Source organism: Quercus suber, unplaced genomic scaffold (genome assembly GCF_002906115.3).
Source record: "Quercus suber isolate HL8 unplaced genomic scaffold, Cork oak 2.0 scaffold_527, whole genome shotgun sequence".
Classification (NCBI taxonomy): Eukaryota; Viridiplantae; Streptophyta; class Magnoliopsida; order Fagales; family Fagaceae; genus Quercus; species Quercus suber.
In genome coordinates, this window is record NW_027069976.1 from 415,499 (window position 1) to 429,727 (window position 14,229).

At 33.8% G+C, this 14,229-nt stretch overlaps 1 protein-coding gene across 2 annotated transcripts; it reads left to right on the forward strand.

Moving 5' to 3' along the window:
* Window positions 1-6,204: 6,204 nt before the first annotated feature.
* LOC112032389 (probable hexosyltransferase MUCI70) lies at window positions 6,205-13,997 on the forward strand. Of its 2 annotated transcripts, XM_065763825.1 has the most exons (10): window positions 6,205-7,090; window positions 7,676-7,924; window positions 8,111-8,324; window positions 8,503-8,612; window positions 8,693-8,892; window positions 9,761-9,864; window positions 11,415-11,602; window positions 11,693-11,892; window positions 12,238-12,275; window positions 13,335-13,423. In XM_065763825.1, the coding sequence occupies exons 1-9, from the start codon at window positions 6,781-6,783 to the stop codon at window positions 12,241-12,243; spliced, it is 1,581 nt and encodes a 526-aa protein (XP_065619897.1). In that variant the 5' UTR covers window positions 6,205-6,780; the 3' UTR covers window positions 12,244-12,275; window positions 13,335-13,423. The 2 variants fall into 2 exon arrangements, with proteins under 2 accessions (XP_065619897.1, XP_023920926.2); XM_024065158.2 differs by lacking the exon at window positions 12,238-12,275 and having other exon boundaries at window positions 6,206-7,090; window positions 13,335-13,997.
* The last annotated feature ends 232 nt before the right edge of the window (window positions 13,998-14,229 follow it).

A 14,229-nucleotide genomic window follows, 5' to 3' on the forward strand; every position in this document is an offset into this window, starting at 1 on the left:
GTTGTTGCCTTGGTTCGGCCATGATCAACTGCTGCTACTTCCCCTTACACTCAAGCTTTTCCCACAGACGGCGCCAATTGTAGGGTTAGGATTTGTGGCCCAAGCCCAAAACAATAAATTTGTAGAGTATGGGTGAAAGAGCTAGGTTAAGTATTGGATTGACAACAACGAATCACAACTTTCAAACACAAGCCAATATGAATTTACACGTAAAGCTTGAAAATCCGAAGAGCTATATTATTGTTTATCTGATGAACAAAGGTCTTAGGGTTACAGTCAAGTTCTCTTTTTCTTTTTTTGTTCTTTTTCTTCTCCTCCTTCTTCTCGGTCACACAATAGCTCTCATATGGATTTTCAGCCCACTATGTTGGACTGGGCCCTTATATATATATATATATATAAGTTCCTAATAATTTTTGGTTTTTTTTCCTCCCTCTTAATGATAAATATAATATAATTGAACATAATTACCAAAATATTATACCATAAAGATGACTATCAATAAATAAAAAAAAAAAAGTTAAAAATTATTTCAAACAAAAATTATAAAATATTTGCGCATCGTGTACGGTATCGACTAATTATACAGTAATAACCTACTGGTTTGTTTTGAGTTTTGACAAAAACCTTCAAAAAGATACGCCCACTAACTCCTTTTTGATTTGATTTGAAAAATCATGAAAATAATACACCTAACCCCTACGCATTGTGTAACCAAAAAGTGTAGCCAAAAAGTGCATTGGGATTTAAATTATAACATTGAATATAGATAACAAATGGATTGACAAACTCCTCTTTTTTTTCGGGGGTTGGCGGATAAAAATTGACGCCCTCTAGCAATTGCGAGAAGTGAGAACAACACCCAGCACATAAGTACATAAACCTAGCCATTAGCCAATTGTTTTAAATGAGTCAAAATGAGAATATGCATATTCATTATTGCGTGTCTTAATAATGCATTCAACACACCGTCTTTCATTCTTTAGTGGCGGCCATGTCACAAAAATTGACTCCACTTTTGGTAAAAATCTAGCATGATGGTATTTAATAATATGATTTGACTGTGTTTCAGCCTTCAGATACAAGTTTGTCATGTACACTTTGGTGGACTTACGAAAATCATGTAAATTATATGCAATGAATTAGATAATGTACAAGGTGCACAAAATGTGTTACCATATAAAATTAAATGGCATTAGGTCATGCTGATTGCCAAGGCACCATGGAAGCTATGCAAATAAATTTATTCAAAAAAATCAATTTTGTGTCCATTTGGGAATAACTTATTTAGTTGAAACTGAAAATTTTCTTCTGAAAGAATACTGCAGATAAATGTAAAAGTTAGTTGAAATAGTACAGTGAGATCCATGAATAGTATCAAAAAGTGTAGTGGGACTCATGAATAGTACCAAAAAGTGTAGTGAGACTTATGAATAGTAGCAAAAATAAGTTAAATAGTAAAATAAGTTAATTTTTTAAGCCAATACCAAACGGAACCTTTATATTATGTCACCTTTTCATTTTCAAGATATCAAGGTGGAGCAACCTTATGAGCACCAAAAGTTGTCACAGCCTATTACTACAACAATAGTATTTAGTTAGTATGACATTAGTTTTACATGGATTTTAAATTCACATTACTTTTATTATGTACTAATTATAGATTGCATTAGCCGTTAGAAAATATGAACACTGTTTGTATTACTAGATTTATCGACTAAGAGTATTGGATGTACAACAAAGGTCAATGTAGACCTGGCATATTAAATCCCCTTGATAACCTACTTGAACTTGAATGAAAAATATGGATATTGTTGGGATTTTTTGACTTGTGATAAGATTGTGTCTACCATTATCTAGACATGGCAAGTGGGCAGGTTGGGTCGGGTCGGGTTAATTGGGTTGCAGGTCAAACAGGTTGCAGATTAAAAATGGGTCGTTTTAAGCAGGTTAGAAAATGAGTCAGGTCAATCGAGTTGCCAGTCAGGTTAGTTTGGGTCAGGTTGACCCATATTTTTCACATGATTTTTTTTTTTAATAAAGAAAATAACATATATTTGCTAATTGGAAAGTTACACTGCAAATTACTTAATGCAAAATGCATTACTTTGACTTCCCCACTCATATCAAGAATGATTTCAGCTAAACAAATTAATACTTGTTCAATAATTTTAAAATTATACAAATCTCAACATTATTAACCAAAACAAAATAGTACAAAAGATAAGCAAAACAAATACATAAGTTTCATTTCTACACAATATCAACATCCCAAAACATAAAACAAAATTACAAATGCCTTATTGAATAACTAATTTGACAAATAATAAAAGCATATAAAAAATTTATAATTTTGAAAACTAATTTTATAATCTATTATCAATTATGGTTGGCACTCTCTTTCAATTTGAGAATATACATTGAAGTTTGATTGTTTACTTATTTATACATGGTCTCTTTTATGAATATCATGTTATTGTTAAGCAACACACACTCTAGGACATATCATAATTTATACTAATTTCATTGATATTTCGGCTTCAATTTTTTTCATACTTATGAATATTTCTCATATATATCTATAATTTTAAATATATGTTTTTAACTTTACTGTAACCTGATTATCTTGGCATACACTTTGTTATTTGATATCTGAAATTTTTTACACATTACAAAATATCTCAACCATTCATCTTTCAATTCATTTGCATGCATTTATATAAATGTGTCAATTGTTTCCTTAAAACTCATAACAAACAATTAAACTAATATTGTCTTAATTTAATTATTTTTTTTACCCAAAAAAAAAGTTTTAAAAAATGGTTCGGATCACAGGTCAACTTGTTTTTTATTCGGGTAAAAAAATTGTGGTTGGGTCGGGTATTTTTTGGCTCAGGTTGGATCAGATCAGGAAATTCTGACTATTTTTGCCATGTCTGCCATTACCCAACATGCTAAAACAAATGAGTTTGGTAACCTTGTGGGTCACATGGATTGATCCCTATTTTCTTTATTATTTTTTTCCCTTTTAAGTTCTTCTCTTCTCATAGACACTCACAAATCATTTCTTTAAAGACTTCATTTTAGTGAACCCTGCACTATATAAACTTAAGAATTTATTTATTATTTATATTTTATTTTGAGTTTTATTTATTTATTTATTTATTTGTTCCTTATTTGTTTGAAAGGAAGACAAAAGACAAAATTATTTAAGTTACTTTTTTACTTCTATGTTTTTTGGCATGTGAAAAAAGAATATGGGTCATATCAAATTTACCCAATCCTTGAAATGTACTGGGTAAGAGCAACCATACTAGATTACCAACTCATGGATAGTCTTCTAAAATACAAAAAAGTGCTCAATTTTACACATTTTAACTAAAAAACCCACCACATCAATCTTTGTAAAAATGTATAAATATGCAAAATGGTCTTGCAATGAACAGTAACCGTGTATATACACATGGTTACTGTTCACCAAGTAAATGATTTTTTTATTCTTTTTTTCTCTCTCCTCTCTTCACCTCACTCTCTTTTCCTTTCTCTCTCCTCTCACGGTTATTGTACACAGTGTTAAAAAAATGAATACTTTATTTGAATAAATGTGTATAATAGACAAACTGATGTAGGTGTTTTGTAAAAATAGGTGTGTAAAATAAAAAAAAAAATAGGTTTTAGATGTGCGAAATGAAATTTTTTTACATATACTGATGTGAATGCTCTAAGGTCATAGGTTTTGCAATCTGTTTTGGATGACTCATTTTGATTTGAACTCAATTAACCTGATTGTTTGCTAGGTCTAGGTCCATGCTGGTTCCCCACTTCACCCTTGCACCATTGCACCGTCCCAACATTGAACAGCGGTCAATTTATCAATAGTAAAATACTATCCAGAAAGAAACTAGGATAATTTCTTCTCAAAAAAAGAAAGAAACTATAATAAATTTGTGAAAAGTAACTCTTAACTTTCGGCAAAGCCTTGCAGCATCAAAGGAGAGGAGATCATGGCAGTGAAGTTTATTATTGGACACTGACATTTAAGGGAATATGTAGACCTATGGAGCTATTCGACATTGTGCTCATCATTTTCAATATGAAAAAAACTAAAATAAAGCAAAGAAAAGATTGGCATGATGGAAGGCATTGTCCTTGCCATTGCATCCAATTGTGGTCATTTTCAATTTAATACTTGACATGGAAAAGGAAAATAACAAAAAGGGAAATTCAAGAAATGTTTCGAATATTGGCAATAACGTTTCTTGATTAGATCAAGTGCTGCATCAATTAATCAATTTATTCATGCTGTCATAGATTTATAGCAAGCAACTTGGAAACTTGATACCTGTATTCGATCGCATTTAAACATTTCATAATCAAACAAGATGGAGGAAGGTCGTGGTACCATTTTCTATCGTAGACCTTGCATCAAATGATGGTTTCACCCCATTTGTATACAAACATGCATGGGAAGCGACTTAGAAAATGCACATGGTTTCAAATGATCATACTCAAATTAATTGTGACACTTTTAAATGTAACAGATATTTGTATCTTATATCTTCCACTGTAATTGTTAGGCGGAATGGTATTTCCCCTCATCCGAAGTGTGTGGGAGTTAAAGGCAATGAGTTTGAGTTGTAGGGTCAATAGTAATAAATATTTTTAACTATCTAGAAAAAAAATAATATTGCATCTTCCTAGCAATTGTTAGAAAAAAACTATATGTTCCATTTTGAATTGGATTTTATAGTTAAAACTCCATAATACTTTTAAGTTTTAACATGTAAGTTGGTTCTTGATATTAACATGAGCGCCAAGAGTCTTGTAACTTAACTGATATCTCTTGGTATTTTTTATAGAGAAATTCAAAGTTAAAATCCCCTCTCCATTATAAGTATTGAGTTATATAGCACTCCCACCCATTCAATCCAACTTACTATTTGTATTTAAAATGGCAAAATTAATACTATAGTAGCAACATTTAGCCTTGTGGTTGGTTAATAATTTGATTTTTTTTTTAGTATTTTTAAACGAATAAGGTTTAAATTGGTGAGAATTTTAGTCTTATCAGTTTAAATTTTTATTTTTGAATGAATATATGCAAAAATCAAGAAATTATAGTAGTATAATAGTTACATTAACAATAACAAAGAGGGTGATAATGACTTTGTGCAAGGATGATAAGAACGAATTGGCAATATATACAACAATGTTGACGGATGGTGGTGGTGGTAGAGTGGTGGTTTGAATACAATTTCATCTCAAAATTACTCATTTAAACACTTGACAAGAGTTTAATCCGAGATAGCCTAACCACTTAAAACCCCCATGGCTCTCCCCTCAAATGATGCACTTGCATGGTAGTTTCATCAATGGCTATTTTTGTTTAGCACTGAAGTGCTTAATTTTCCTTTTAGAAGCCATATATGCCAAATATATAATGCAATAAATTTATATTATTAATTACTATGGTACTAATTTTTATTTATTTATTTATTTATTTGGGATTAAAAGATAGCATACTCATGTACTATTCAATACATGTGAATATGACGTGTGCTTGCAATTCCAAGTGTGATTAGGATACTGTAACGTCAGATTCATTGTCAATTTTTGTATTATCCTTGATGATACAAACAGCTTAAATCTATAATAATGTCACAAAAGTCTCTCCAAAATAAAAAATAAAAAACAAAACAACGAGAATCCATGTTAGAAATTGAAAACAAAACAAAACCACAATTTTCTTGCCAATCCATTATTAGTAGTTGTGCAATAGCTGTCTCTCTCAATCTCAAAACTAGTTGTGCAATAATTGCATGATATTAAGGAGAATTAATATAAATTAAATTAAAACATTCAAATAATATAATATAAGGCTTAGGTCATATAATAATACTACTAGATTATTATATTAAAAAAAAAAAAGTAGAAAAGAATTTCACAAAAAGATACACGCACGCGTCCCTCATCAGATCAAATGCCAAATGTCATGCACCAAGATTGGGTAGCACGAAAGTTAGGAGCACCCTTAGGTGATGTTTCAGACTCCCATTGTTAAACATCACGCACATGCGCAAGATAGCCTATCAGAATTTTTCCCATGTTTTAATTTTCTACTCTTTTATTATTATTATTATTATTATTATTTTTGGTTATTATTATTATTTATTCTGAACTCCGGCCATATATATATTCCACGAGTTTTCCACTTTGGTGAACACCTCAAAATTAGCAAAAAAAAAAAAAAACAAAAACAAAAAATATACAGAGGTCTTTCTTCAGTGATCCCAGATTTATTCTCAAACCAAAACCTCGATTGTAACAAAAACCTAGATTCCTGCAAAAACCCTACACACCAATAACAAACCCTAGATTAATCCTCACTCCAAAATCAAACGCTATTCTTTTTGCCCCCTCCACTGAAATCCCATCACACATTGGTACTGAATTGCCACTTCTTTTTCTCAGAACCCAAAAAAAGAAAAGAAAAAAAAAGATTTGATCTGATTCTGCTTTGCTTTGCTTGTTAGACCAACTTGTTTATTTTTCACAAAAGCAAACTTTATTGTCAGTAAGAAGTGAGAGTAACAATTGTTACTGCATTGAGCTTTGTTTGAGAAATCCAGAGGTGCCCTTTGAGTCTGGAGCTAATTTGGTGAACTGGGTCTGCAATTTTAGGCTGTGTTTGGTAGTGGGGCAATTGAAAGATTGAATTTTTGGCATCTGGGGTTTGAATGGGAAAGAGATGAGAGGGGTTAATGAAGGTAGCGAGGAACAATGAGTGGATTGGGGATTCGTTCGGGGAGTTATGGGTCTTTGGATAAACAGCTACAACAGAGCAACATCAACATCAACAACAATAATAATTACAATAGCAACGGCAATAGCAATAGCAACAATAACTACAATAACTACAACGGAGTGTTTTTGCCAATTCAAACAGCAAGGAAGCCTTCCAAAATGCTCAAGGAGAAGGAGAGGTTGTTCCATTGGATCTGCAAGTTTGCTGGCCGCAAAAAGGTTGGAATGTTGCTTCTATGTGTCGTCTCCGCTGCGGTTTTCGTCTGGGTTTTGTATGTGGGAAAAGGTTTGCCTCTTTTGCTCTCTCTCTCTCTCTCTCTCTTTTTAATTTTTTTTATGTAGTTGATTTAATTGATCAGTTAATAAAGAGAATACAGTTGTACTATGTCAGTCTTTCTGTTAGGAGTAAAGACTTGGTTTAAGCATTCATTAAGTTGACCTTTAAATTCAAATTCAATAATGAGCTGATTGATTAGTGACTTGCCAATTGCTATCCCATTTTTTGAGGTGCTTATAGTAATTGAACTTAGTAATGTTGATTTTTGTTAATATTAGTATTGGGTTCTGTTTGAGAAAGTCATACAATTTTGGTCATTCTTTTATAGATTATTACTAAGTTTGATAGTTGAATTTCTAATACTTAGTTCATTTTTAAACTTGGGGATGTTGATTCAATAGACATGAGCTCTTTGTATCTTATTCTTGTATTTAACCGAACTTAATTGATGCATTTACCCAAGTGCCATGTTTACGGAAGCTTTTTACTGTGTGATATCCTTGTTTTTGGGTTTCATTATCTGGATATTTGTCACTTTGATTTAAATTATGTGAGGACTGAGGAAATGATGTATGCATTTTGGCTTGTTTTTAGGTGAAGATACACAAGAAGGCGAGAACCATGTTGGAAACATTAGCGTAAATGAGAGCTTCCCTTTAACTTACCCCGAGGAAAGTAACAATTTAACTTCTTCACCGAGCCTCGGGGAAATGGTTCATAGTTTGGCCTTGCCTCCTCCTCCTCCTGCTGCTTTTCTGGGCTACACCCTTCCTCCAGGGCATCCGTGTAATAGTTTCACTCTGCCTCCCCCACCAGCAGATAAAAAAAGAACTGGACCGCGGCGTAAGTTCTAAAATTTTTGTAACTTTCGATATCTTTTCTATTTATTTTTGGGTGAAAAGTTTTGAAATTACTACTCATCATATTCACATAAATTTAGTTCCAGGGTGGCAAGGATGTATAAGATATACACAATGATCATGGTGATGTTAATGATTTCACTGAGTTTCTTGGTTGTTTATGTTTCAGCTTGTCCAGTATGTTACCTTCCAGTTGATGAAGCCATCGCCTTAATGCCAAAGGTCCCCTCATATTCTCCAGTTCTTAAAAACTTAACATATATTTATGAGGAAAATTTATCTAAAGATGGAGAATTCGGAGGTTCAGACTTTGGTGGATATCCTACTTTGAAGCAGAGGAGTGATTCTTTTGATATAAGAGAGTCAATGAGCGTGCACTGTGGGTACGTTCTTTCTTCTTCTTTTTTGGGAGGGGTGTGGGTTCAAATTTTCTTTGAATGTATTTGCAAGTACATTAATAGCATATATTTGGAATTTTTCTACATAATTCACTCATGCCTTTTCACGGGACTTTTTTTTTTTTTTTTTTTTTTTTTTTTTTTTTTTTTTTCGGTTAATCAGATTTGTCAGGGGAATTAAACCTGGCCGCAACACAGGATATGACATGGATGATGCTGATCTCCTTGAGATGGAGCAGTGTCATGGTGTGGTTGTTGCATCAGCCATATTTGGTAATGTTCTGTAATTTGGTTTCTTCTGCTTAGTATCAAAGCTGGTGATGTGCTTACCTAATAAAACTAATATTCTTCAGGAAATTTTGATGATATAAACCAACCAAGCAACATAAGTGACTATTCCAAGGAGACTGTTTGCTTCTATATGTTTATAGATGAAGAAACAGACGCATACATGAAGAAAACTGGCACTCTGGGCCCCAGCAAGAAAGTTGGGCTATGGAGAGTTGTTGTTGTTCATAACCTTCCTTATGAGGATGGAAGACGGACAGGGAAGGTAAGAAATCTGAAACTTTGATAAAGTTTTTTTCTACCTGGGGATCACAGTTTGGCTTAGAGGTTGTTTAGTCTCCTGTATTTGGCACTGTAGCATCAACTATTTCTGTGTATGGGTATGTATCTGTATTATTATCGTTATTAGCTTGGTCAATGTTCTTTAAAATGAATGAGAAGGAAGATGAATACAGTCAAAATGCAATTGCCATTGAGTTCTCAAATTGCACCATATATGAGGTGGAGGGTTTGGTTATGAGTTCAAACCCAATGGGTCTACATGTAAGGTAACAATCAAAAGAACATGGCCAAAATGCAGTTTACTTTTTCATGATAGGATCCTAAAAGGTGGTATTTGACATTTAGTGAAACTCTCAAGTCTCAACTGTTCCCCTCTTCCCTCTGAAAAAAAAAAAAAAAAATTAATGCAGTTAAATAATTCCATGATATAGGGTATTAAAAAGTTTAATGTGGAATTCACAAAAATGTTCAAGTCAAGACCCTCCCCCAATCCCCTCCAAATTAAAGAAAAACTAAATAAAATAATGAAAAAGATATTTTCTGATGGATTGAAGCACTTGATAGATAGCTCCATGCTTATACATAAAACAGGGCATATTAAATTTTTTTGTACAAAGCAGTCATTTACTTGAAAACTAAATACCTAGCAAAAATAATTTATGTGAATCATAAATGATTGTTGTTTAGATATCATGACATGAAATGAATTAAGCACTGCTGTGCATTCTTTTTGAAATATCAATTATAACTCATGGGACTTCATGCCTAAAATGTTTTGTTAAATGTCAATATACACGAGGGTAGTACTTTGATATACCTAATAGCTCTGACCGCAACTACACCTGTGGCAGATCCCAAAGCTTCTAGTGCATAGGATGTTTCCAAATGCCCGCTTTTCTCTTTGGATTGATGGAAAACTTGAACTTGTTGTGGATCCTTATCAAATCCTCGAAAGGTACATCTGCTTTCTGATTTTTCCCTAAACCTTTATATTTTTGTATTTTAGTTAGCTTCTCTTTTTGCTCTATATTTTATAAGTCATTGTCTGTTGTTGAATCAGAACCTTGCTTGGTAGTTCCTTAGGCTTTATCTCATTACTGAATAAATCGATTCTATTATTTAAGATCACCCACAGACACGGCACATTTCCAAATAGTTTCGTGATGCGCTTTTCAAAGCTTAAGATTATAAGGGCCCAAAGCAAATGCTGCAAATGCAGGATTCCTTTTTTTTTTTTTTTTTTTTTGGGGTCTACTTATAATGTCTTATATGTGTCCCCTATATTACAAAGTCTCTTTTGTGTGAGTTCTTCTCTCATACCTATTCATACAATCTGTTCTTAGGCTTCAAATAGTAGAAATAAGGGATGATATTTGCACATTTTGGAAACTAGATCATTTTTTGGGGTCTTTTAGGTGCAGCCATAGAAAGACTAAGTTATGTTGGGAAGTTCAATATATATATGTATTTTTTTGAACTGTTAAGTTACATGTACACTGTGGGTCTTGAACCAACAGTCCCCTTCTGCCATGGGAGGGGGAAGTGACATTGGAGCTAGAGCACATGGTGGTAAGCTTTATCATGTAACAATTTCTTGACCAATCACTTGAATCACCACATGGGTCTACTAACATTGAAGTCTTGAAGAAGTTTCTTTTAGACTTGTCCGCATTGAAATAGATAGTTGTTCTGTTCATAGCCTATATGTTTCAACAAAAAGCATAAAATACTTTTATCAGGTGCCTTCTGCTCATCTACATTGCATAAGGCCTATGTTGTGGCGTTTTTTATTCTGATGCCAATACAAATCTGGTCTCATTTGGATGATTGTGGTTTATGCTTCAGGAATAACTTCAGTTGCCATTTCTCTCAAGAATAAGGATGAAAATGTGGAGTTTATACTTTTGCTGAGTTCAACATCCTCAAAGAGACCTATGAGTCAAAACTAAAAACTTATGATATCATTTTGAATTATCTTGACCAGGACTTCGTATAAAAGGGCAGTAGAAAAACCAATAGCAGGACTCGTCTGCTTTAGACTCTCAACTTCTGTGGTAAAATCTTGTTATTATATTAGCCCTGGTGTGGGGTCTGTTTTGCTCAACTTAGGGATCTCCTTTTTAGGCGTCTTCTGCAGTGAATGTTCTTCTAGCCTTTTTTCTTATAACTTGAACTAGCATCATGTTCGACTAGTGGGACCAACTAGCTTTGTAGAAAAGTGATTGAATATTGAGTTACTAACTCTCAACGGCTGCTTTCCCTATTTCCACCTCTAGTAATGCGTGCTATCTACCTTGAGAGGGCTGATAATTTATTAACTTTTTGGCTCGTTTATATGTTGAAACCTGCTCTCTGTTTGAGAACAGATCTGACCAATGCCACAGTAATTTGCATTTATGATCTCAGCTAAAAATAGGAACTGTGCCTGTTAACAATGTACACACACACACACATATATATATCTTCTGGGATTGCCATAATTTGTTTTTAAAACCTAATTTTCAGGTTCTTGTGGAGGAAAAATGCAACTTTTGCGATCTCTAGACATTATAAACGCTTTGATGTTTTTACGGAAGCTGAGGCAAATAAAGCTGCTAAGAAATATGATAACGCCTCTATTGACTTTCAGATTGACTTTTATAAAAAAGAAGGTTTGGCCCCATATTCGGAGGCTAAACTTCCCCTCACAAGTGGTAGGTGCAAGTTCCTTTCTCTCTTATTTTTTTCAGTTGATTTGTATTGATTTTTTTGTGAAGTCTTCTGTTTTATGGTTGTGTTTGCAGATGTTCCTGAAGGATGTGTGATATTGAGGGAGCATGTTCCTCTTAGCAACCTCTTTACTTGTCTTTGGTTCAATGAAGTGGACCGTTTTACTTCCAGGGACCAAATTAGTTTCTCCACTGTAAGGGACAAGATTATGGCAAAGGTGAATTGGAGTATTAATATGTTCTTGGACTGTGAAAGACGCAATTTTGTAGTTCAGGTAATTCTTTTTATGCATTTATGGGTTTATATGGTACATCATTTTCCTACTGGAAACTGAAGTTGTTAAATTTATATCTTATAAATTATTTAAGTGTGAAGCTATCTTTATTGTTTGAGCCATTATTGAACATGGGAGCCACAATCACAATGATGGTAGGTTGCAATGGTTGTCATACCATCAATTCGCAATAGTTTATCTTCAACAGCTCAATTATTTCCAATGAAGTTGTGCAAGTTGTATATCTAAATGCTATTTGTAGACATAATGGAGCCTTACAACTCCTCCAGAGGTCCAAATAGCTGAGAAACACAATCCTGATTTTTTTATTATTTATTTTTTCAGGGTTGAAACCTCCGGATAAATTTTGGCTTATTATTCATGTATTTCCTAAATCTTTCCTTTGCCTTGTCCCTCAAATTTCAAGTTCTATTTCCATGAACTTCTTTGATGCTTTCTGTCGACTCTACCTTGTGAATTTTGCAGATTATTTTCTATTTTCCATTTTCCTATATTTTTTTTTGATAAGTAAGAGAGAATTATATTCAAGAAGCTACCTCATGCAAACAACATAAGGCAGAACAGAGAGTACAGAGAGGGAAACAAACAAGAAAAAACAACAAAACAAACAACAGTCAACAGAAAACTAAGTACAAAGAAGGGAATTTAGGAACATAGGGAGAGAATCACTAGAGGTGAGTCCCCAGGCCCTAGACCAATCAAAAAGGGAGCCAGTAAAAAAAGCGAGCAGCTGGTCATCGGATTTGTCCAAGTCCTCAATTCACGCGGTCAAAGCAAGGGAGGTTTATCACCACATCAGGCACGGAGGAACTAAATTCCAAACACTAGAAGAGTGCTTTCCCAGCCAGTTCCACCAACCAAAAAGCGTATCTGCAACCGAGCATGGCAAAACCCAGTTGATCCCAAAAGATCTGAAAACCCAGGTCCACAGCTGATAAGCTTTGTCGCAATGGAGTAGTAAATGGTTTACTGTTTCTCCATTACAACGACACATAATGCACCAGTCAGCAAAATCAAAGCCTCTACCCTGCAAATTTTCCATTTTCCTATATTATTTGAGAAAATGAAATTTCCTCTTTCTTTTCCCTTGTTTTCCTGTTTATGCTTCCCAATTTGATCCTAACATGTCCCAACTCCCAGTTTAGTTCTTCATGCCAATTGTGTGGATGATATTGCCAGTTCTGTCACATTTAATTCATGAAAATAAAATATTTCTTATGAGGTATTTTTTTCACCAACTTTGTCAAAATTTTATAAAGGTTCTCTAGAACTCATGAGGCTGGTTCAATGTTATTTCACATTATACTAATTCTCTAAAGCCAACACTTGCAGTTGTATTTCTTTGGTTATATAAATTAGTCCTCTCTCTCTCTAAGTTAATTTTTTTTGTTTTTGTTTTTTTTTTTGTTTGCTGTCTACAGAAATACCATAGAGAAGTATTGGAGCAGCTTGCTTCTTCAGTTCCTGTTGTTTATCCACCACCTCTGCCGCCACCGCCACCACCACCGCCACTACCATCGCCGCCACCACTGCCACTGCCACTGCTACCACCAGCTCTGCTTGATGAACTACCAATTAAATCGACACTTGAAGCTCCACCAGAAATAGTTGCAAGTACTCCAATTAGAAAGGCTGGACCCAGGCGTTCAAGAGACAGGAGGTCCGGTTCTAGGCGTCACCGCAAAGTTGCAGCTGGTAATAGGGACATCAATTCCAGATGAAATTTTGTTCAAGTTAAGTTACATTATTCTTTCTCCTTCCCCCCTTGAAAAGTCATTCAGCGTGGGGGCTGGAAGATTCATGGAAGATTATAGTTGTGCTTCTGCTTCCAAAGAGAAGAGTCTTTCTCATTCTTTCCTGCATTTGGAATCGTCAATTTTTAATCATTTTTTGTTGTATATATATATATATATATTATAATTAATTTCTATAATTATAGTATGGGTTGCTACGAAAAATCCTTAAAACGTAGTGATCCATTTTGTTGTTCCATTGTCATAGTAACATTGTATTGGACCTCAATTATGTGAAAGTTATATTCATGTCATTTCTGGTAGGTAATAAAGTTGATGAAAGTTACTGAATATTGTCTACTTCCAAATTCTTGCTTCTGTTCTTCTTTTATATATATATATATATATATATATAATTTTTGGGTTGATGGCAATGAAAGCTTGGGCTTTAATGAACTTGGGCGCTAAGAGCAGTCTGATATATTGCTTTACTTAGTTAAACCCTAACATGGCTTTTATCTCCTTTAAGCTAATAAGACTTGCACGTACCAATCCAATAACTAACTGTGCTACAAGCTTTCTG